The sequence below is a fragment of the Morchella importuna genome (genome assembly GCF_003444635.1).
Source record: "Morchella importuna strain M04M26 chromosome Unknown Morimp01GS043, whole genome shotgun sequence".
NCBI lineage: Eukaryota > Fungi > Ascomycota > Pezizomycetes > Pezizales > Morchellaceae > Morchella > Morchella importuna.
Window position 1 is genome coordinate 340,938 of NW_025763440.1, and position 23,769 is coordinate 364,706.

At 45.9% G+C, this 23,769-nt stretch overlaps 6 protein-coding genes across 6 annotated transcripts; all 6 read left to right on the plus strand.

The window, feature by feature from the left end:
- Positions 1-1,223: 1,223 nt before the first annotated feature.
- Positions 1,224-2,311, plus strand: LAJ45_10254 (uncharacterized protein; the record flags this gene model as incomplete). Its single annotated transcript, XM_046119782.1, has 4 exons — positions 1,224-1,380; positions 1,494-1,546; positions 1,637-1,791; positions 1,858-2,311. 4 exons carry the CDS (start codon positions 1,224-1,226, stop codon positions 2,309-2,311), a joined length of 819 nt encoding a protein of 272 aa, XP_045967081.1.
- Positions 2,312-3,355: 1,044 nt separating this feature from the next.
- Positions 3,356-4,657, plus strand: LAJ45_10255 (uncharacterized protein; the record flags this gene model as incomplete). The annotated part of the gene is made up of 7 exons (XM_046119783.1): positions 3,356-3,425; positions 3,507-3,544; positions 3,608-3,897; positions 3,966-4,143; positions 4,196-4,353; positions 4,415-4,551; positions 4,617-4,657. 7 exons carry the CDS (start codon positions 3,356-3,358, stop codon positions 4,655-4,657), a joined length of 912 nt encoding a protein of 303 aa, XP_045967082.1.
- A 1,620-nt stretch (positions 4,658-6,277) lies between these two features.
- LAJ45_10256 (uncharacterized protein) lies at positions 6,278-11,675 on the plus strand (the record flags this gene model as incomplete). Its single annotated transcript, XM_046119784.1, has 16 exons — positions 6,278-6,551; positions 6,605-6,730; positions 6,796-6,826; positions 6,879-6,931; positions 6,989-7,229; positions 7,295-7,465; positions 7,523-7,730; positions 7,793-8,168; positions 8,219-8,391; positions 8,964-9,077; positions 9,147-10,205; positions 10,274-10,721; positions 10,771-10,943; positions 11,006-11,088; positions 11,200-11,396; positions 11,446-11,675. The coding sequence occupies 16 exons, from the start codon at positions 6,278-6,280 to the stop codon at positions 11,673-11,675; spliced, it is 3,957 nt and encodes a 1,318-aa protein (XP_045967083.1).
- Positions 11,676-13,387: 1,712 nt separating this feature from the next.
- LAJ45_10257 (uncharacterized protein) lies at positions 13,388-14,781 on the plus strand (the record flags this gene model as incomplete). The annotated part of the gene is made up of 2 exons (XM_046119785.1): positions 13,388-14,646; positions 14,748-14,781. 2 exons carry the CDS (start codon positions 13,388-13,390, stop codon positions 14,779-14,781), a joined length of 1,293 nt encoding a protein of 430 aa, XP_045967084.1.
- Positions 14,782-14,956: 175 nt separating this feature from the next.
- Positions 14,957-16,823, plus strand: LAJ45_10258 (uncharacterized protein; the record flags this gene model as incomplete). The annotated part of the gene is made up of 3 exons (XM_046119786.1): positions 14,957-15,791; positions 15,876-16,058; positions 16,267-16,823. The coding sequence occupies 3 exons, from the start codon at positions 14,957-14,959 to the stop codon at positions 16,821-16,823; spliced, it is 1,575 nt and encodes a 524-aa protein (XP_045967085.1).
- Positions 16,824-17,754: 931 nt separating this feature from the next.
- LAJ45_10259 (uncharacterized protein) lies at positions 17,755-18,442 on the plus strand (the record flags this gene model as incomplete). The annotated part of the gene is made up of 3 exons (XM_046119787.1): positions 17,755-18,118; positions 18,184-18,247; positions 18,394-18,442. The coding sequence occupies 3 exons, from the start codon at positions 17,755-17,757 to the stop codon at positions 18,440-18,442; spliced, it is 477 nt and encodes a 158-aa protein (XP_045967086.1).
- Positions 18,443-23,769: the final 5,327 nt, after the last annotated feature.

The window sequence follows — 23,769 nt, forward strand, 5'->3', positions numbered from 1 at the left end:
ACTTGGTCTTTTGTTGCTACTATTTGCCTCGCCCTTTCCGGTTCCTATTTGACCCGTTCGTTCCCCGAAATGTTGCTTGGTGAATCTGTGCATATATGTTTTAAAATATACATACATATGTAGGCGAGCCGTTGTCTCTAGTAGAGCTGTTCACTGATGCCACTGGTTTGATCACATTTTATCACTCGCTGTGTGTGTGAGGGAAGGAAGTACAAACTACATGTAGTGCACCTGTAACCCAGGCCTTCCTCTGAGCTGTTCAAAAAGCGGTATATTGCAATTCGATAGCCAACTCGAGTTCCCATATGTACATACCTAGAGTACATGTATCTAGAGTACAATACACATACATGTACCTTCAAGCTTGATAGCCGCTTCATGGAATATCACTGACCAAAGTTAACCGGCCCTCTTTTCCGGACTCTCCTTGTAGGGATACCGGAATTGACCGGCATTTGTCCATCAAGGCTCGGAATTGCAGTGGAATTTCTATGATCAGCTGCCTGTAGTACCTGGCATCAGTCCTACCTGTTTAAGTGCGAGTTGTGTTCTCAAGAAATTTTGAGCCGCTTCGGCCGAATGGTAGCGATGTTACTAGATGCATGTATGTAGGTTCCCCCACTCTGAGTGCGATGCATGGAATCATCTCCCTCCATCGTAGAACCACGTAGGTACATACTCGTAGTTTTTTGGCGTTTCCGGACGCAACTGCTATTGCATACACAGAAAAAACTCGCCAAGGCTATCTTTTGTATGGCATGCAATAGCAGTTGCGTCCGGAAACGCCAAAAAAACTACGAGTACATACATGTAGATGCATGAATGTGATAAAGAGTTTTGTTGGGGTGTGGTGTTCAATCATCTATCTGTCCAGTTCTGTACCTACACGCACATATATCTATTCAAAAATTGAAGGTACTAGTACAGTAGAGTACATGTAGGTACATGATGCACTCCAGCCCTTAGTACCACATGCCCCAATGGTATGTGCGCGCCACAAAGCTGGCCCGTGAGACCGAAGTAAACCCCAAGCCTAAACCGCCAAAGTTGTGCCTGCCCCCCGACAAGCCAGATTCCGCTTCTTTCTTTCCTGGCCGCCCTTTCCCTCTCCTCCCTTTCATCTATTTCTTCTCCATCAATTGATCAAAACAACAATTCTTCGCTTCTAGTCAACTCTCAGTTCATCCACCCAACCAAAATCTCTACTCACACAATCATCGAAAATGGCTCCTACATTAGAAGACGTCACTGGCCTTAAGGAACTTGTTAAGCAGCTTCAGGACCGGATACACAAGATCGAGCAGAGCATTGTTGGAAATGGCGATGTTCAGACACCCAGCGAACAACTTAGAATGATCCTTATGGGCCCTCCTGGTGCTGGTAAGTATTGTAGTGATTTTTTTTCCCTCTCCCCACATACGCTGTTCTGCGGCACTGAGATGACTTTGACAATACTAATCTGTCATGAACGCACCTCGGCTAACATGGTATAGGGAAGGGAACTCAGGCTCCTAAGATCAAGGAGAAGTTCTGCGTCTGCCATTTGGTAAGATATCCACCGTTGCTGTTGCATTTGTGGGGAATTTCCGGGGGTGCGATGAGGGCTAAATTTTCCGTTTTTCTTTTTGTGATGTAGGCCACTGGCGACATGCTTCGTTCGCAAGTCGCGAAGAAAACCCCGCTCGGCCGAGCGGCGAAGAAGATCATGGACGAAGGCGGGCTTGTCAGCGATGAAATTATGATTGGAATGATTAACAACGAGCTTGAGACGAACGCTGAGTGTAAGAACGGGTAAAACATTCTATTCTACGTGTCTTCTTTGGTGAGGTTTTAATCCTCTAATATTCTGGGTTACAGCTTCATTCTTGATGGATTCCCACGTACAGTTATTCAAGCAGAGCGTCTGGATTCTATGCTTGAAAACCGCGGAGGAAAGCTTGACCATGCGGTTCAGCTTGAGATTGACGATGCTCTTCTCGTGAGCCGTATCACTGGTCGTCTCGTGCACCCGGCTTCTGGGCGTTCTTACCACCGTCTTTTCAACCCTCCTAAGGAGGAGATGAAGGATGATATTACCGGTGAACCTTTGATTCAGCGAAGTGACGACAACGCGGAGACTCTGAAGAAGCGCCTTGTAACATATCACCAACAGACTTCCCCGGTAGTCGACTACTACAAGAAGAAAGGCATCTGGCAGGGCGTCGATGCTTCCCAGGAACCTGGCCAGGTCTGGAAGACATTGTTGGGAATTTTTGACGAGAAGAGCGGCCAGAAGAGTTCAATCCTATCTAAGGTTGGATTGTCAAAATAGACGAATGTAATGCCTAACTCTTCCTTATTTTCGTATCGACTTGAAACCTTATACTTGATTCTAAAATCACCACCCCCTCCTTTTTCGATTGCTCATCGAAGCTTCACTTTTGTGCTTAGCTTACCCACTACTCCTGTCTTGATTTGTTAGTTTGCGTTTCTTTCTGTAGGTTGTATCAGTAGAGAAGTTGGTGTTAGGTTTTTGGGTTAGCGAGGAAGAGTTTAAAATATAGTATGAACAAATGGGTATGGGAATGTCAATGTACATGAAAACTAGGGTTTGGGAATCAAAGGGGAAAAAAATGCGATAACTAAATATTTAGAACCTGAATATGGAGCTGCAGTTTCGAATTGCCTGTGTCTTATGTCCGTGCTCCCCGCATCAACGAGAGGCATCGGAAAAACTAAAATCCGAACTCAATGTTAAGAGTTGTCTATTCAATTAGCGATCGTAACGATTACAAACACGAGTTTCTTGGGTTTAAAGATAGGATTTTTATGTTAATATAGTTTGCTCTAGGCGTTCAGATGAAGCGATTTGTTTTTAATTATTGACCCTGCATGGTGAGATGAGGGGCTGCTTGTTCCTCTTTTGCTTGCATGCCATCACCTCACAGGGTCTTCAAACATCTTCTGCGCGCAACTGCTCGATCACTGTGAAGTTTCCTGCGAATAGAAGGTGATATTTGAGATAGTAGATATTGCGGTTTATTTGACTGTGGGTATCGAATTATCTTAAAACCGCAGCAGTCGTTTAATTTAGCGATTTCAAGCATCGCACAATTTTTCTTGGTCTGTCGCACAACGGGTTTATAGTGGGGTTCATCCAGACCCCTGCCCGTAGCGCTTGGCACTGTCCGTATCAACAACTATTTTTTTTTCTCCCTCCGGCTGCGACGAAGGCTTTTTTCAGTGCGCTCTGTCTTCTATTCTCTTATCAGTCACTCAATACCCCCGCCGCGTCCTTTTGTGAATTTACTTTCCTCCAGGTTCCGCTTACCACCAAAATTCTTTAGAATCTAATATATAGATATATCATATAAAAATGTCGCCAATTGCGTCGCCGTCTAAGGGTGTTAGAAAGGAGTCTGGTGTTGCGAGGTTGTTGGGTTCTGGCAAGTTATCTTTTTCGTTTAAAAGGCCATATATAGAAGTTTGAGAGGCAATATGCTAATAAGAATGTTCTTAAACTGCAGGATCCGCCGGTATTGCGGAATTGGCTGTTTTCCACCCTGTTTGTTACCTCACTGGTTCAGGTTATTACATATAACGAAGCTAATGAGGATTGTATGAGTAGGTTGATACTATCGCGAAGCGATTGATGTCAAATACTGGCAAGATTAACGGCGTTGGCCAATTGAACGCTGTTATCTTCAAGGAGCACGCTGGTGCGACTCTGCCCCGCAAGTTCTTTTCCTTGTTCCCGGGATTGGGATACGCCGCGGGGTACAAAGTTCTCCAGAGAATCTACAAATATGGAGGCCAGCCATTCGTCAGGGATTACTTGGGCCAGCACCACAACGAGAAGTTTGAGGCTGCCTTTGGTAAAGGTTCTGGAAAGGCTATCATGCACGCTACTGCTGGAAGGTTTGTTTTTACTTAATCACAATTTGTTACACAAGGACTTGATAGTGACTTTTGTACTTGGTTTGCAGTCTTATCGGTATTGGGGAGATTGTATTGCTCCCTCTTGATGTCCTGAAGATCAAGCGCCAAACCAACCCCGAGGCTTTCCGTGGTCGTGGATTGTTCAAGATCGTCGCCGATGAAGGGTTTGGACTGTATAGAGGATGGCAATGGACCGCTGCCCGTAACGCTCCGGGGTCGTTCGCAGTCAGTACCTAACAACCTTCTATTTGAAACATTTGTAACTGACAAATTACAGCTTTTCGGGGGTTCCGCATTCGCAAAAGAGGCACTTGGTCTTTCCGACTACAATGCTGCCACCTGGACCCAGAACTTCATTGCTTCTATTGCCGGTGCCTCTGCTTCCTTGATCGTCTCGGCGCCTTTGGATGTCATCAAGACCCGTATTCAGAACAAGTAAGTAGCTCGATTCAGCATGTGGTTCAAAGCTACAACATATTGACTGACATTCGTGAAGGAACTTCGAGAACCCCGAGAGTGGTTTCAGGATCATTTCTAACATGATGAAGAATGAGGGAATTACCTCATTCTTCAAAGGCCTTACCCCCAAGCTCTTGATGACTGGTCCCAAATTGGTGTTCTCTTTCTGGCTTGGTATGTCTTCCTAATACAGAACCTTGACTTTCCGGGCTTTGAAGATTGAGCTAATCATGAAATAGCACAAACCTTGATCCCCATCTTCGACAAGAAGTTGATGTAAATATTACGGGTCGCTATTGAGAATGAAACCCATGACATGGCCGGGAACCAGTAATAAGAGTTAATTTTCTGGCCTGGCCATCACTGGAAAGTCTATTACCGCAAAAGTTGGTTGGTCAAGAGCGGAACGCGAAACTGTTTTTTTCTTTCGATACAACTATTGTTTCTTTGGGATATCTTGTTTCCTTACGCGGGGTTGGTTTGCTGTTACGATAGACGTTGGAAACGTTTTGCACTAAAAAGCTGGCGATATTCGGGAACTTCGTTTTGCTCTGTTTTGTTTTTGTTTTGAAATTTCGTTTCATCTCCGCTCTTCCTGCAAAGCTCCAAGGGAGTGCAGACTTGCTGTGTTGTATATATAAGCTCTCGGCTATCTGGCTAAATGGTTCATAGAATCTGATTCTCTTTATTTTAAGCATTACTCGCAATAGTTGCCAAGACATTCGATTAAACACGCGTCAGGATATGACGATTCCAAGATGTAAATAACAGGTGACATCAGTACAACCTGTCATGCATTTCCAAACACTATTAATACCCTGGGTCTCTGCCACTTCTCTTTCTAATGTTCATTGCTCCTCTCGACTTAATTTATCAACCAATTGGAATATATTAGGCCCTTTCCAAATAGGAACGCGTGGTATGTTCATATGATACATTGTTATAGAGTCTCTGCTGAACTATCATATTAGAAGCAGAATGGGGTGCTGATCCGCTCGAACGGATTGGTGGATTCAGGAACTTAACATATGATAACTCATCCAGTTTCAGGAGCTCTCTTCCCATCAATGGAACAGCACGTTGGTCCCAAACACAGATAAGCTCTCAAGAATTGTCTTTCAATTCTACCAAAGGTGTCATAACTGTTGGTTTTGACAATGTTGATTGGGGCTCGATCCGCTCAGTTTATGGCTGGTCCGGGATTCAATTCCAAGCCTGGGCCAGAGGGTCGTTAGATATTTGTGATGATGCCGAAACTAAAGGTAAACTAATAACAGTTGTACTACATGTATCGAATGTAGGTGAACTCTGGGTTGACGATGCACATTATTTTGGTGGTGACTTCTACGGATATAATCGTGCACCAATAGTTCTACACCTGGCACCGGGGAAACATAGGCTGGATGTCAGAGTAACCCACGACATCAGGAATTTCGGAGGGATGATGCCTCCAAGAATCTCATTTAAAGTGCATGCTAGTGTTTCTCCGGGTATACTGGTAGCTATACCAGAGAGCACCATTATTTCAGATCTCGTGGAGGGGAAGCTAGTTGGAGAATTGGCTAGCATCCCAGTAAGAAATGATGCACGCAAATGGATTGAAATTTTAGAGCTTTCTGGTAATGATGTATGTGAGCCCCTACTTGATCTTTATTTTCTTCTGGAAATGATTCTAGGACTTACTGGATATTGGCCTGCGGTTTGGCCACCCTCAGGCGGAAAGAATATAACGGAGGTTGCATTTATGAATAGTGATTTTCCCTTGAAACTTGCACCTGGTCAAACGAGGCCGGTAAAGTTTAAAATAAAACGATTACAGCCCGACCAAACAGTCTTAGTCTTGAAGTTTCGGTATCGTGTTGAAGGGAGCACAAAAGATCAATGGATATCAACTTCTAGGATGTTGAATAAGATCCCCCACTGGTATCTCCCGCAGAAATTCACATTTCTTCATCCTTCTGGGGTTGTATCATATGCGGTTATCCGGCCACCTTCTCCAAATGCCCGCTGCACATCAATTGCTAGTAATAATTTGCCAGTACTTCTTGCACTGCATGGTGCTGGAGTAGAAGCAGACGATCCTCAGTCTAAAGAGCAATATGATGCACTGCCGGACCTTTGCTCCTGGCTACTCATTCCAAGCGGTGTCACATCATGGAGTGGTGATGATTGGCGTAAGTTTTATCCTGAATCCACTACTGGTACATGCTGACTAGTGACTTTTAAGACGTATGGGGGTTTCCGGATGCTGAAGCAGGAGTTAATGCAATTCCGCAATGGATGAAAAGTGTCGGGTGGGAAAGACAAGGTGTAGACTTGGAGAAATGGGTAATAACCGGACATTCCAATGGGGGTATGTTACTATTAACAATCCAGGGACTTTTGTATTAACGTTAGCATATTCTAATACTGAAGCAGGACAGGGCGCCTGGTATGGGCTTACACACAGGTAGAGTCACTTGTCACTTGGAGGCAGAGTGATTTACAACTGACACACACAGAAATGATAAGATAATCGCCGCCGCGCCATTATCAGGGTATCTGTCAATTCCAGGTGAGCCGTCGCCCTCTGTGAGCAATCTTCGAAAAGTACTTACCATTACCGCTATAGCCTATGTCCCATATCACATGTGGCATGAGGTTGACCCTAGGAAAATGGCTATGATCCTTATGTCCTTGAACACCTATAGAAACGAACTTTTATCTGGAAATATCGTCGGCACTCCTGTGCTACAGCAACATGGTCAAGATGACGACAATGTTCCTATTTTTCATTCAAGACGCATGTCGCAGCTTCTATGTGAATCAGGCTGGGGAACTGAATATCTGGAGATTCGCGGACGGGGTCACTGGTAGGCTAGATTTGAAAAGATATTAATTTAGAATTGGATGGTGTAAAGTGCTAATTTATCTGTAGGTGGGAAGGTGTGATGACTGACGGGAGACTGGCTTCATTCCTTGAGTATTATCTTCACGAAAAGCCCGAGATTCAAGCTTTGCCCGATGTATTCTCAGTTGTGGTTGCCAACCCAGCAGATACTGCCGCCAGAGGAGGGATCGTGGTTGACCAATTGGAGACTCCAGACCAGTGTGTATACCCGAAGATATTATAGAACTCTTAGAGTCTCGACTAATAGGAATCTAGAATTGGTCGCATTGATGTAGAAGTTCGTGGTGAAGTTTGGAATCTAAAGACGTTCAACATCCATAGATGGCACTTTGAAAAGCCGAGGCCAGCCGAAACTAGCTTACCGAGTCGAGTGATAGTTGATGATCACGTGTTTGATTTAAACATTACCCACAGCTCTAAGGATTATGATTGGTTCTCCGTGTCAGAAGACGGAGAGTGGTTTGTGAGTACCTGGAAATTCTAAGTGAAAAGGTACGGGATGTTTTTAACAGAATGGACTTTCAGAAAACTGATGACCCAAACTGGAAATTACGCGAACGGAGTGGCCGACAAATGGGAGCCTTGGACACCGTATTGGGATCCGGATCCCGTTTCAGTATCTTACTTCCTGAAAAGGATAACTATGAGAGTTATCATTATGATGTTGCTCTTGAAATATCACGAAATCTTTTCCAATATTTCGCAGCAGACTCGGAAATAATTGTCAACGGCTCGCGGAAGCCGATCATCGGGGATGGGAATCTTATTCTTCTTGACTTTCCAGATGACATTAGTATTGAGACACAAGATATTGATATAAACTTTCCAATCACAAAGTCTGGAAAGGCTATTGTGATCGTCGACGACCGGGGTCGTCGTCATCGATATCCACTGGAACCCGGTATGGGATTATATACCTATACCCACTACCGAACGAACAGCTTGCACTAGTCATATGGGGTACGGATGAAATGGGCCTTCGCACTGCTGCACGCATGCTGCCGTTGAGGACAGGTGTTGGTCAACCAAACTTTATTGTTGTCGGGAATGAGATGAAATGGGGAGGAGCCGGGGGTGCGAAAGCAATGGGGATGTTTGATTACCTATGGCGGATATACAATGCGGTATATTTATAGTTTACCCTGTCGGCTCATTTTCTGGGGAATAGAAAACCCCCCTTCAGTTGGAGCCATGTAAGACTGTTTCGTCATCCAAGGCCTAGGGGGCTCCTGCCAGTGGGACACTTTTGTTGGTTTCCGGGATTTGTGGCAAGTCACCAAGGCCTAGCTTCTCCTTCTATTCGGTTTACACCACATCTCCTCGACTGCTCCTTATCTTCTCTCCTGCTCGTCCGTCTCCTCTTCTCCTCTTCTTCTTCTCTGTCTCTCGTTCACCACTAGTTTCCTTGCTTTCATACCAAGTATCTGTTTCTTCAAATCTCAAATCTAAATTCCGGCGGAATAAAAGCACAAGTTACAGTCGTAGTACAGCAGAAAACTGTTAATTTTTCATTGGTACCTTTGTTGCTATGTCTATTGAGTGCAACTCGCGGTCAGTCAATCTTGGCCATCCAGACTTCGTGATCTGTGAAGACGTTCTAGACGACAATAGTCCCACAGGGAGTAACCAACAAGTTGAGTGACCCATCAATCTTTCTATCTTACTTCTCTTTGGGCACTTGCTTATTTCTACCCAGTCTGCAACAAATACTCCGAAATTAGAACCTTCCAGCAGCTTCAAGAGGCAGCCTCTGGTTTCATCAAAGATGACAAACTCTAATGCTTTAAATGTTATGGCTCACGAGGAAGAAGTAAGTTCATCCTTATTATTCTCTATATGATGACTCTGGTATGGGCTTCATGTGCTAACAGTTTGATAGGAGGATGACCGTACAAGGACTCCTAAGCAAGCTAAAGCTATCACCCAGGGCAACAACACAGAGGTTCAAATGCTTCTTGCCAAGCTCGCTGAGCAGGAAAGATTGATCGATCAACAACGGACAGCCCTTGATAACAAAGAGAAGGAACTTGCCAATGTTAGGACTGCTGCTCCATTGGACTCCTATCCTGGTGTTCCGTCTTACAATAACACTATCAGGGTGTCAAGTGGCTCGAGTTCATCTCTCTCCAATGACGTTTCTCCAGATGTTTCAATTGACAACTCGGAAACTTATGGCTACCGCCCAGCTGCCCAACATCAAAACGTTCATGAACTCAACCGACTGCAGACAGAGTTGCAGGCCGCTCAGAGCAATATCTCGGCTTTAAATCAAGAACTTGTTCAGACTAGAATTACCAATCATACATTTGATCAAGCTCTAAGCCCATCTAGAGATGGCAAATTTCCATTGGAAGAAGATGTCCCTGAACATACTCTGGCTGCACTTCAGACAGCGTTTGCACAGGCTCAACTTGGCCAAACTGCACGTCAAAATGTCCATAGAACGGATATCTGGACTTCTTCTTATGAAGAGCCAGTTGCAGAGATTAACCAAGAATTCCACCAAGGTCAATCTCTTCCAAATGGACCTTATAATAGACCTTCTAATATTTGGGGAGCTTCTTCGAAGTCTGTTACGTCACAGAACCCCGCGCTACCATTGACTGGTCAATCGGACCTGCATTACTCTAATCCTCTTCGCCGTGTCTCTGCACTTGAGCCTAACGATGTTTATGTTACCGGCAACCGTGGATGGAATGGCAGTCGCTCTTTCACTAGCCAAGCTGGTCCCCCAATTGCCGGGTTCCGTCGATCTTCTTATAATCCTCAGGCTGTACCATTTCGTTCGGGCTTTGACCATGGAACGATTGGTGGAGAAAAGGTCACATCGAATGCATACACCCCAAGCCCCATTGGTACACCCCTTTCTACTTCTTCAAGTAATGAATTTGCTGCTGCCACTGGGAATAACAGTGCCATCTGGGGACCACAGTCTCAAGTAAGTTTCTTTCCCTCAAGCAAAGCCTTTCGAGGTCTCCATTAATTCATAATTAGATGTCACAGCAGAGCCCCCAGCAGCAAACATATATCTCCACAATGGAGCCTTTGAATTACAGACGGCTTCTTGAGAGAAGTGTCAACTGTAACTGGAAGTACATCGTAGATAAGATTGTTTGCAACAATGATCAACAGGCATCTATCTTTCTCCAGCAGAAACTCAAAATTGGCACCGCAGAACAAAAGCACGCAATAGTCGATGCAATCGTTGCACAGGCTTATCCATTGATGATCAATCGTTTTGGCAACTTTCTTGTGCAGCGCTGTTTCGAACACGGCACCTCGAATCAGATTGACGGGATTGCTAGTGCTATCCGTGGAAATACGTTAACTTTAAGTATGGATGCTTTTGGATGCCATGTTATCCAAAAGGCTTTTGATTGCGTTTCAGAGGATTTTAAGGCCACGATGGTCGCCGAACTCCTCCGCCGAATTCCCGAGACAGTAATCCATAGATGTAAGTTTCTACTCTCAAGCCTATATGGCATAATGCTAACTTATGATAGATGCCTGCCATGTCTGGCAAAAATTGTTCGAGCTTCGATGGACCGAATCTCCTCCACAGATTATGAAATATGTCAATGAGGCGTTGCGTGGAATGTGGCATGAAGTAGCTCTGGGAGAAACCGGAAGTCTTGTCGTTCAAAATATTTTTGAGAATTGTCTTGAAGAAGATAAGGTCTGAATTACCAAATGCCCAGTTTATATATATATGCGTATCCTTACTGACAATAATTAAAGCGCCCTTGTATCGATGAGGTCCTAGAATGTATTAACATTATTGCACATGGACAATTTGGAAACTGGTGCATTCAACACATTTGGTATGTTCGACTTGCATAGAAACAGCCTATCTACGATCACCCCCCCCCCCAAAAAAAAAAAAAAAGTTATTTTCCCCTCTTTTCTGTTCAATAACTGACATTGTAGCGAAGTGAGCATGGAGCTCCATTAGATCGCACCAGGGCAGTTGATACAGTGATCCAAAATGCTGCGGAATATAGCATGGACCAATATGCATCCAAAGTGGTCGAAAAATGTTTGAAGATTGGAGGCGCAGAATTTCTAGAGAGATATCTCGATCGCGTCTGTGAAGGGCGTACAGATCGTCCTCGTATCCCTTTGATTGACAGTACGTTACCTTTCAAAACCCAAATCTTTCTATACTAATGCCCGATCAGTTGCGAGTGATCAGTATGGAAACTACCTCGTTCAATGGATCCTTCAACATGCCTCACCTCAACATAAGGAGCAAGTCGCTGCCCATATCCGCAAACACATGGTGTCCTTACGTGGAAGCAAGTTCGGCTCCCGTGTTGGCATGCTTTGCTGCAACCCTATGTACAACAGGCCAGCACAGGGTACCCCTCCGGCGGCCGCACCTCGTTATAGCAGGTACGGATACCGCTAGTGTTTTCCACGAGAATCACTAAAGATTTATGGGGAAATTCATCCAGCTCAGCTTAGCTTTTTTTACTTTTTGACTCATTACCATTGTTCCTTGGTTGCTTTTTCACTTTGATGGTTGAGGGCGGATTGTAGCTTGTTGATCAAGAAAGTGAGAGGCAACCGCTTTTTACAGGCTTTCTTTTAAAATATCTTTTTTGTCTTTTCACCAAAAGAGACAGTATGGCAGAGAAGTCGTTTCTTTTCCATTGTTTCTTGAAGCAAAAGCACTCGTCATTTTTCAAGCCTGGGCATGCAGGACTTTGGATAGATATAAATCATGCATGAGGTTGGGAGCGGGGTTTGGCTTTTTTTTTTTTTTTCTCTCTCGGACAGATAATAGCACGTTGTAACATGGGGAACTCGGAAATCTTCTTGTGATGGCGTTTTTGTGGTCAAAAAGTCTTTGGTTCATTTTTTTTCTAATAGGCTCTTTTGATAGCGATGCAGGGACATAACTAGCTTCTAATGAGAGCGCAATAATATTTGTCCCCTCTACACATATTCGTACACAGAGTAGCTAGTTTGATGAGCGTTCTACCTGAAACTCTTTATTTTGATCCGAGTGCCGTTGTAGCAAGGTCAATGCACCTTGCCTAAGGGATTATCCTGGCTTGTGGTAACGACGATGACACAGACGAGTGATATACCATGATATTGCCTGAACTAACCATAAGCAGCCCGGCCTAACACCTCTCTACATCATAGAAGGTAGAACATCCTCATGCAATGAGCGGGAACATCACGCACGGACAGGATATCCTCGCAATGTTCAAAATTCAAACAATTCAAAGGGGAAAGTGGCTAGAGTAACATCCTGCAAGTGGAAACGATCTACAAACTCTTTACGCGACCCCTCCACAAATAAACAGAAACATCCACACACAACACAACCGCACCGCCCCTGTGACCGGTCCTTTTGTTCAACCTCCCTCCTTCTTTTCCTTCTCGACGCCACTCTCTCTGCAACATCTCATCGTCTACCCCTACGCTCATTCTTGCTGCCCATCGCCCCCTCCGCTGCTCTGCTCCTAGATTCATCCTCATCCCCAAACATATTGAAATTCGGCACTCGTCATCTCTTCGAAAGAGCTGTAACAATTAACCTCTACAGGCATGCGCTCGCTTTGATTGTGCTGCCATTTTCCTGCACAGAATAGCGTGGAGGCAAAGAGCAGCCCCCTCGAAATCACAACCCCAACAAACTCCCCGGAAAGGGGAAAATACAGGAAAAGGAAAAAGCAAAAAAAGACTCAGCACTCAGCTACTAGTTACATAGCTACTTCAACCATTTGTTCACTCTCTCACAAAACGATACCCCACCAAAAAAATAAAATAAGAAAGCTACATACATAATCGAACGAACGAAACGAATCTTTTGACGCGGGCATATTTCTTTAGGCAGTTTTCTTCTCATCTTACTCGATCGCTACATTTTTCCTTTCTTTTTATTACGACTTGTACTACGACACAACTCTGAAACGAATTTCCTTCGTAACGACCACAAGACTATCTTAGACGGAGCGCAAGGACAACGAAAAGTTATTTTCTTGGGGCGGGTATCATACCAATCAGTTGCATCTCGAATCACCTCTACACACGTACATTTTTTTTTAAAAGAACGATTTTACTGTGACGCGACAACTACACGCACACGTACATCACATACAGACCACCATGGACACATCACAGGCTCTCCGTCGCTGCGGCGACAGAATAGAATGCTGGGACGACGACCCCGACTTTGCCGACTTAGACCTGAAGCTGACGCGCACTCCATCTACTTCCCCGAAGAGTAAAAGCAACATGCGATCGAATATCGATAACCATAATCGCGACCGTCGTGAATCTATCTCATCGCGTATGTCGATACAATCTAGCATTTGTGATTTCGACTCACCTGATGGTTGGGACCACGAGCGCCAAGTTCTTTTGGATGATTCACCAGCTACAGCTATCGCTTCTGCTATCAATGCCGGAATCCCTATACCAGAAAATGTTCCATCGTCGGCATTGATCGGAGGTACAATAAAAAGGCTAGGAACAACGAGAAAATCTAAACGAATTGCGTCGCATGACGACTGGGGTGAGGATTTGGAATTGCCCATGTCGGGAATGGCTTTGAAGATCCGGGGACAGGAACGTAATGAATTTCCAGATACACTACAGCAGATCCTTGCAGGATCCCGGTCAAGGGGAGGTTCGCCAGCGAGAGGAAGTTTGATGCCAGTCATCAATGCATCGTCACAGTTAAACAAGTTTCGCGAGCTATCGGAAGATGAGGATTTCTTCGCTGATAGCGACGATCTCCCGATGTTAAAGGTTTCACCTGGCAGGCACACATTACGACCCCAAAGATCAACTGCATCTCTCCTAATGACACCACCTCTATCAGAATCCGCTACAAGAGGGTCACCTTCTGTCGATGAAGATTTCGAAAACGATTTTGAATTTCCTGCGGATGCCCCTTTACAATTGAACATCAAACTTGGGGAAACCATTCGTGGTCCGGTGGTACATGGTGTGGATAATGATTTTGAAGATTGGGCAGAGGGAAGCAGTTTAGGGTCGCGGTTTGGGGTTACTCTTAGGGATCGTGGGATGGGTGGGATGGGTAGTGGGAGTGTGTCAATTGTTTCCGCCAGTGTTTCCAGCATTACAGCCGAAAGCGAAGACGAGGCACCATTTGATGGGTTGGAACTACCTCTAGGACCCTTGCCCGATTTTCACGAAATTCTCGAGAAGCGTAAACGAGCGACTTTTTCCGAGGATACGGAAATGATTGATGCCCCTGCCCCGAGACCAAAACAATCAAAAGAGGACTTCCTTGAAGGCATTGAGATTGGGGACGGGGAAGTATTTGACACAAGAAAACTGACCCTAAATCGAAACGTCAAACACAAGCAGCCAACGAGGAAATCGAGCCCAGTAAGAAGGTCAGCCATGAGCTTAACATTCACGACGAATAAGCCACCGCCTACGACTTCTTTATCCGGGGTGACTGGAAACCGATTACGCCACGGACATCCCACTCTAGCACCCCCAATACCGAGCCTAGAACCTGTGGTTGAGAGAGAGCGGGAAAACCACAATCCCTTGGCGAACAAAAGGCCAGAACCTAGAAATAGATGGTCCAGTAATAGTGGTAATCTTGATAGATGGTCAGCCAAATCTGAAGGTATTCCAGCAAACATTCCACCACCGCCGCCTGTTCCACATACCAGATTTCATGAAAGACAAAGGTCAATGGGTGGTAAAGGATCGTTAAGGGCATTGAAGGAAAAGAATCAACAGGATAATGCGCCGACAACAACAAACGCCCAGCTATTGAGAATGAAACGGTCTATGCCTAACATCGGCGGAAGGGCTACCCCCGGCTCTCCGAAAAATAACACAGTCAGATCACCGAGTAGGAATAGTGGTGGCAGACCAGCGAGTAGGAATAGTGTAGGACGTCCACCAAGCAGTACCGGAGGTCGGCCACCATCAAGCACAGGGGGGCGGTCCACTGCCACTGGAAGGAACGATGTTGGAAGATCGAAGACGCCTGGTGAAAGGAAACCTGCTCCTTTCTTGCCTGCCGGAAGCACCGTGCGGCAAAGCCATCATATCTCGGCGAAAATATCTCAACAAACCTTGGAGTATAAGGAAAAGATTGCAGCCGAAAGACGTACCAATAGCCGCCATCAACAACGAACCCCACATCACTCCCCTTCCTCATCCATAGCATCGTCCAAGACAAAAAGAGGCACTCCAACAATCGCCCCAGAACCGCTGCGAAGACAAGCGGCTGCAATTGAAACTCTAAGGCAGCCCACACGAAAACGAAATTTCGGCGATGGAACGGAATTGGAGACTTTCGATGACCTACCAACTAGCGCAAAGGCAGAAAACCGATTTGTAGTGACGCCTGTTGGCCGAGGGGCACCCAAAGCGACAAAGTCACAAAGCGTGCCAATCACCCGTGCATCCGGAAAAGACGCAGGTAAAGATGGGGAGAGCCCAGCAAAAAGGATTGACCTATCGAGGGATCTCTCGAGCCGTTTTGCTGAGGTCCCAAGATTTGCCAGGGATACAAGTGGTAAGAGCCCCCTTTCTATTGTTTGAACGCCTACTCCAAATTTCTGCCTAGTTTAAATTCTAATTTTTTTTCCTGTAAAAATAGCATCACGAAACGCCAGAGAGCAAAGGATGGGGATTACAAATACCGGCGCCGGCCACACGGGAACAAACCAATGGAAGCAACAAGTGGCCGCTCGTGGAAATGCAAGCCCGAAAAACCGTCGAAAGCCGCAGCTGAAACCACAACTCATCAAACCCATGGGAAGTATCAGCAACCCACCTAAAGGTACGTGCATTTTTGTGACAATCACATTTGATACCAGACCGATATGTACCAGGCTTGAATTTGTCGATTTCTTTTTGCACGAGGTTTCAGCCGCCGATCATTGTTTCTCGCTTAATCTTGCGTGCCCCTGCCTCGTCGATCTGCGATACGTCATATTTTCTGGTTTCTTGGGTGTTATGCAGTTGGCTAATATGCTGTCACGTTGTAGCAGCCGCAGCGGTTAATGGCATGACATATAATTCTAAGACCTTCAAATGGGAGGGAAACGAAAACGAAGTCAAAGGATTCGAAACCGAAAAGATCCCTACGCCCCCACGACCAGCCTTAATCAGTAACGTCAACCACAGCGGCTCAAAACTAGGAATTCAAGTGGTTGGAGGGATGGTGTTCGATCCTGCGAGTATGTCTTGGCTCAAGGTGGATGAAGACCCTGACGAAGAGAATGACGATCCTTTCGAAGGATTTGATGATCTGATGGACCATGACATGACAAGTAACGGGTTCAGTGGTGATGGAGGTGACTCTGCGATTGGTCCGATATTTGGTGGAGGCAGTGCTGGAGGTGGTAGCAGAAGCGGAACGAGGTTGAGTGGCGGTTATGGCGAATTCGTTGTTGGGGAAGAGTTCGACGTTGGTCCAGAGTTCGTCCGAAGACAACGTGAAGAGGAGGATAGATGGCGCAAGAGGGTTGATGGGTGGATCTCAACTGGCGAAGCCACCAAGATGGAAAACAAATGGGCCATCAGAGACTTATTGGAGAGGTAGAAAAAGAGTGGTAGAGATGTTCGTGGGGTATTCATCACCCCCACGAGCACATCTAAAATTTCGTGGCGAATTGGGTGACGCCAAGAAATGTGGTGAGAAAGGTATGTCTGGTACAATACCTCAACATTCGTTCCCTTAAATTCTTTTGTACACTGGGTGGTGTTTTCTCTTTGTCACTATCTGACAGGGGTTTTCATTTGTAATGTACACTATTTCTTTTTTATTTTTTACTGTATAATTGTTTAGGAAGGAGGACGGTTACTGTATTTTCGGGCATTGATCCATATCCGATAACCCTTCTGCGTTCTCTTCACTTCTATTTTACTTTGTTTTTCCTTTGGGGTTCGGATGGGCGGGGTGGGAACGGAACGGTTGGAATACTTTTATACCCATTATGAATTTGTCTATTTTCATTTAGTCATTGAAGGAAGGAAACGGGGAAGAAACAATGGACACTGGTGGGCAGCCGGGACAAGTTTAGTATATAGCAAGTTATTGGATGGCCAAGTGAAACGGCGCCTCAGTCAGTGGTGGAACTAATAAGGATATTATTTGAATGGTACATTAATATTGGAATTTATACAAGCTTCCCCGTGACAAACGTTGAAACTCATGAGCCTCGCCTAGGGGAAATAAGGATCCAATGGAGCTGAGCTCTCTGGCAGTAAGGAGTTTTCCTATCCAATTATAACTTTGAGCTAATTGGTCTGTGCTACTACATCCCTTACCTTGCTACCCCGGGTACTCAAGCCTTACTCGGAAATACGGGGTAGTAGGTGGCCATTGCCACGATTCTTAACCCAACCGCCATGGACAGGTTCTGAATTGGACAATAGGGTATCAGCATGCTTAAAGGCAACTCATAATATCCCTTGCTATAGGCAAAAACGTGCATTTTAACTGGCTCAAAGATGAGAATTAGCATTGGAACATGCCGCATGCAGTTGGCCGTAGTATATACTTGCACTATAACTATTCAGCTGCCAGCTTCCATAAGCAGCTTGAAACTCCAAAGACTACTGATCTGAATCTTTCGAGATGGCAGTATCTGCGTTGTCTAGGATTCGCATCACGGCCATCATCACCCGCTGTTGAACCGGGCAGCGGGCTGACATCACTTCCAACTATCCTTGGCATTGCGGAAATGACCAAACTTCCGTTTTTTGTGCACGACAGGTTCTTCCTTCCTCTCAATGATTGGAATGCCACCGGATTATGCAAAACGTCGCCATTCTCGGACCGCAGTTTGGAAAATGTTATCTGTGTGAAAGAAAAGAAATTTAAGTTTGGGAAGAGTTTGTAGCTGAGACCGCTGTCGATGCTGCCTTTAACTTCCAGAAACGTCATTCTTAACCTCAAGCTTCAACGTATTTTTCCGCCTTGCTTAATCACCTCTCCATATCTACCACTATCGATACTATCAAGTGAGTGAGATCCAATTGTCATTACCAATCCTCGGCTCATTCCTTGTTGTACTGGCGAATCCATGCAAGTGGCATTCTGCATACAATTTAGTACCGCCGCCATCAGAGCAATTGAATCTGTATGGGTGTCGCTAACAAACCGGAAGCTGCTGTGAACAATTGCACTACATTGTCCATCATGCCATGCAGCTCTAGTGACCGATATTCTCTACTGGAATTGGGCAAAGAGGAGATGGGACCACTACATGGTCCGGGCCGTGTGCTCAGCCGAATGGACACTAGAGTCCCCCCCCCCCCCCCCCCCCAGAATACTTGTCTGCTATGCACGTAAGGTGAAAAAGCACAAGTAATGCGGAGGATTCCAGGCTGTCGCTGCAAATGCAAAATCCAAGAGTCCATTCCGTCTTTGTACACATCCTCCGGTTCCCTTGGTACATATGCTGTGTAATTTTCTCCCACCGGTAACTACATGTACTGTACTGACGTGTATAGTGAACATATATTCCTCGATGTTGTTAAAACGGCCAATGATATGAAGCTGGTGGTCCCTAATTGGTTGGCTGGGTCAAGGCCCCCAGATGCTGCAGATTTTGGCTGATCAGGGCCTGCGGGCCCAAACATAACACATATGCCCTTGACCTCATCTCCCACCGGCGAGGTTTAATAAAGTATTCGCAGAGCTTGGCAGCTTTATCTTGGCATATACTACTTCCTGACTGGCTATCTCTCACTCTATCTTTACCTTCCCCCCTTCACCACCTCCAGCATCATCGAAATTGTTCCCATATCTCTGCTCCCTCACAACATTCCGCACAGTTCCCTTCATGCTCAGCATTGGCATCACGGCTGGGACGGAATCGTATCGAGAAAATAATTCCTGTTTAGCTCGGGTACTACAGAGATAACTAGGAAGTCGATAATGCAGGCTTGGTGGAGAGGTCAAATCAAGCATCTAAGATCACGACACCGAGTTGTGGGTCAACGTAGCAGCGGTTTTCTCAAACAACGGACACTTACAACGCGGGGGGAGAAGCAGCAATGGATTGGTGTAATACGTTCGACGGAAGAGTTTCATCTCTTATAACATTCACCCCCTGATCAACGCCATCCATCTATTGATCGGTGGTAGTTAGCTGTTAGGAGGGACGCCAGTCATAGAGAAAGAGATGCACTTACGTTGGTCGCAGCGGCTATCCGCATGGGGACAATTCAGCTCTCGGACCATGGTTATTTCGCTTGTTAGTTGGTATCATTTCCATGATCTCTGATGAACATTTACCGAAGCCAACCTACCTCCAGCTCGGTATCATCAGTCTGAATCTTCAAATCGGATGCTTCGCCGACAGCTGCCGTAGATTTCCTTGATCAGTCTACATACGCGCTGGGAGGGAGGTCTCGTGTATGCCCTCCCAGCTTCGTCCTCGAGCGCATTTCGATGCAGTACATCTCCCGCAGCAGGCAGCAGCCGTTATGAACAACTCCTTGCTGCCTCACTTCACTCTGGATCGATTCCTCAGCTTTAAATCGTGGATATTTGAAAACGAGAAAAAGGATCTGCATAACTTACTCTACATAAGCAGTTTACACGCCACCATCGGTTGGGGGAGGAGAGCTACTGCCACGGGACCACATATTCATTCATCGGCTATTATTACAATGATCAGCCACGTGGGCGTGCTGTTTTTCATTGAATGAGTGAGCGAGAGGATTCAACAGGTTACACTGCCGTCTTAGGTCTTACTGCGGTAGATCTGTTGTTCAGCCTATCATGGAGAAACGACTTGACAAGCCATGAGGAAGGGATTCAGTGTCAACAGCACTCACTCTACTAAAGGGATGCGTTGGATCTTTTTGCAGGCTGCACCTCTACTATTTCGAGGCAAAAGAGGACAATTTTGGCAATTGATCTTCCTTGAGGCTCTCTCCTCCTCTTACTCGACTCCTCTACCCATGGGTACCATTCCCGGGGCTTTATCAATGATTGTATACGCGTAACATTGTTGTATGTAATATAATTCTGTGGGCCTCGCTCGCTCGCTGACTGCATCGATATGCGGTAGGATACCAACTCATTGGTACCTGGCCCAGGTGACAGCGTTCCTCTATCATAATGACATTATAAACATTAGTTACTGGATTATCGCGGTAATCTGATCATGATCGAGGTAAAGAGAACGGAGAACTAAGCATGAATTGGGAAAGAAAGAAAAAAAGTAGATATGTAGCAATGTTATTTGTGACTGGCGATCTGATCTGATCTGGCTTGTCATAACGCTTGACCTAAGAGGACTTATACTAGTGCTGAATTATCCTATTTGATACTAGTACTACTGCTGCGCACGCCGAGACATTTGTTTTCATTAGGACCTGGAAACACAGATGTTCAATCCAGCTATTCTTACCACGAAATGCCTCCTCTAACGGCCCGACCCAGATGCAGATTCGATTCCGGCTACCATTTTTCCACTTCCTAACGGTCCCAGATTCATTGTAATCCGGGGAAAGAGAGTAATACTCACGGACCATTTCTTGGGGCGGACAGGATTGAATAGCACTGAAATGACCTGAGCGTGAGTGCAAGATTAGCTCTGGCGCATGTCGGGGCGGATGGATCCCCCAGATGGCTGGGTCAACCATATTTTCCGGGGAGGGGGGTGGGTTGGATGTGTGTGTGTGGGGGGGGGGGGAGGTTGCTCTAGTAAGGGGAGTGTTACAGCTGAGGCACGAGACCAGGTACAGTACACACGTCTTTCCCCAGCATTTCAGTGTTAGTTACAGAGGGCTTGTCCCTCGATCCCCCCCACATATACCAAGTGCTACTGTACCTACTCTAGAATACGATACTAGTACTCCACCCACAGATACGTAACACGACTGACTGCCAGGGACCCCCCATCTTCAACCAAGAAAACTAATAATACACTAGAGTACACAATATTCTTAATATTCCTTCTTCCCCGTGGGTTCTACAAGATTAAGGCGATAGAGTAGAGTGTCATGTACGGCGTCCGCGGATGCGGCTGCGGCTTGCTAAACACACCGCCGCCGCCGGGAAGGCTGGCTGTCGTGCCTGCTGCTTCAAGATGCCCAAGACGAAGTTTATTGCCTTAAGCCCTTTTTTTGCCTTTCCCCTTCTTTGTGTTCTAAGTCACTGTCAGGGATTAGCTGATGGACGACGTTCCACAGCGTTGATATTATTTTGCTTTTCCGGCCTATGGAGCGCTAGGCCCGCTGCGGGTGGTTCAATATCATGTATGTAGTTGGATTATTTGTTTGTTTACGCTTGTCTCAAATAGTACGACCAGTAATGATTAATTGACACGTATGTTTTATTCGTACGCAATACTCGGAATAGGTTATGCCGTTCATTCGTTCCCTAAGAGAAAGAAAAGTAATAGGCCATGTTCGAAGTAGAGTAGAGTAGAGTAACTAAACAACAGGCCGAAAAAGGCAATGATTGATTGGAGGGAAGTTCCTTCCTCTCCCCGGTCATGTGGAGTGAGGCGTTCCTATTGCAGTCTAAACACTTATGTATGTGTCTATCTGTAGATACAAACACATAAAGCGCACATAGGAAAACTCGGCATCATCTTCGCCCCTCCAAGCCCCCCGTTACTGTGTTCTGTTGCGTTCTATCTAGTGAGGTTGTTTGTCGGTGAAACAACACCCAATACCGTACCGCCTACACGTCAGGGCAGGGTAACCCCACTCTTTTCCTACTAGGTATCTGAGGACGTAGCTAAGGTACTTTACGTTCCTCCCCCACCACCCTAGAAATCAAGCAAAACAGGTCTGCGGAGATGAGATCTCTTTAGAACCATCCGATGGGCGCTCGTGATACCTGAGACCCTCCATCTTCCTCTCTTTGCTCCTCCTCCTCCTGCTGCTCCTCCTCTTGCTCCTCCTCCCCCCGCCCCCCCGCTATGGGTTTATTGATTGATATCATGTACCCGATTCCTCCCCCCGCCCCGCACACTCTATCTTGTCAGACCATACTTGCAAGTTGAGCTACCCCACGCTAGAAAAAAAAAAAAAAGATCCCGAAACAACAGGGAGAGATGTCCGGTGTCCGGTTGTGTTTGGTGTGATGGATCGTGGTACTGGTAATGATCGAACATCTACAAATTTTGAGCCCCCCATCCGCAGGGTGCTTATAGTGCTGGTTTGTTGTTTTGTGTGTTTTTATTGTTGCTGTTGTTCGTCCGCCGGCTCCATGGGATGGGATGATGGCCAGTGATTCGATCACGCCTCTTAGCTTCCTGGCTCAGCCCTTTCCCTGGCTTCTCTTTTCTGCCTCTTTTCTTGATCTTATCCGCGTGGAAGAAAAGAACAGCCAAAACATTCTATTTTAGATTTATTTTATTTATTTATCTATCTTTCCCTACCCTCACCCCATGGTTGGTTCCTTCTAGCCGTGGAGGTGGAGGCGGAGGGGAGGGAGGGTAAGTTAGAGTGCTAGGGTCTAGATCTTAGTAGCAGTCAGTGGACCAGTGTCAGTTCAGGGTAGTTAAGGGAAATCTGCACGAACCGCACCGCAACAACGCCAACAGCCAGCTAGCCTGACCGATCTCCGCGCCCCGATCCCGATTCCATCGGAAACCAAACAACACCGACCGCTAATAATTGCGCGCTGATCAGTATTCAGGGGAGCGTGATTGGCTCAGAAGAGTGAAAAATCCCCTACCCTACCAACCAGTAGGCGAGCTTTACGTTGACAGCCAGCTGGGTCTTGGCGAAGATGGGGAGGGAAAAAAGGGAGGATGTGAAATCAAGAACAGTTGAGTAGAGGAGTAGGCTATGACTCTACTCTACTGGACGCAACACCTCCGTTTTTTTTTTCTTTCTTTGCGCCCTGGAGAAGGGGGCTAGATAGATAGAGTGCTTGTACCGCGTGCCTCTCAGAGAGATCGTAAGAGGGGAGCAAAAGTACGATGGGATACGTGGGGGAAAACTAGCTAGCACCACTGTAGATACTTAAGATGAGGTTCTGGGATAGAGTAGATAGGTTGTTTATCTGCTCTATCCTGATTCTGGATAGCGATTTAGTTATTCACCTCATGGGATTGGGTTTTTAGGATTTAACCGGACCCTACTCTTCACCGAGAAATTAAAAAAAAAAAAAGGCTCCTAGGCATCGCGGATAATGCAGGAACTACGGTAACGGATGTGTCTGAAACCCTCTTACCATAGGATAGAAAATTGGAGGATGTCAGTCTCCAACAGAAAAACTCAGGCTCCAGACACTTTTACGGTTGGTTGGGTTTGTGGTTTGTAGCAAATCGGAGGAGGCGGTGGTGGGCTTTGAGCCTTCCACTTGAGCCGAAGGAAAGGGAAATTCATGAGTAAGAGAAACTGTATCGGGCAAAGATTTACACTTTTTTACTTTTCTTCTCTCAAATAGCAAGTAAGCCCGCTGACTGAGTTGGGTCGACACAGATAGCTGAGTCTGTTTGGTATTTCCGCTCGATATCTAACTCTCCGTGGTGAGTGCATTGGTTTTGCATTAGGGTAAGGGTTTCGCT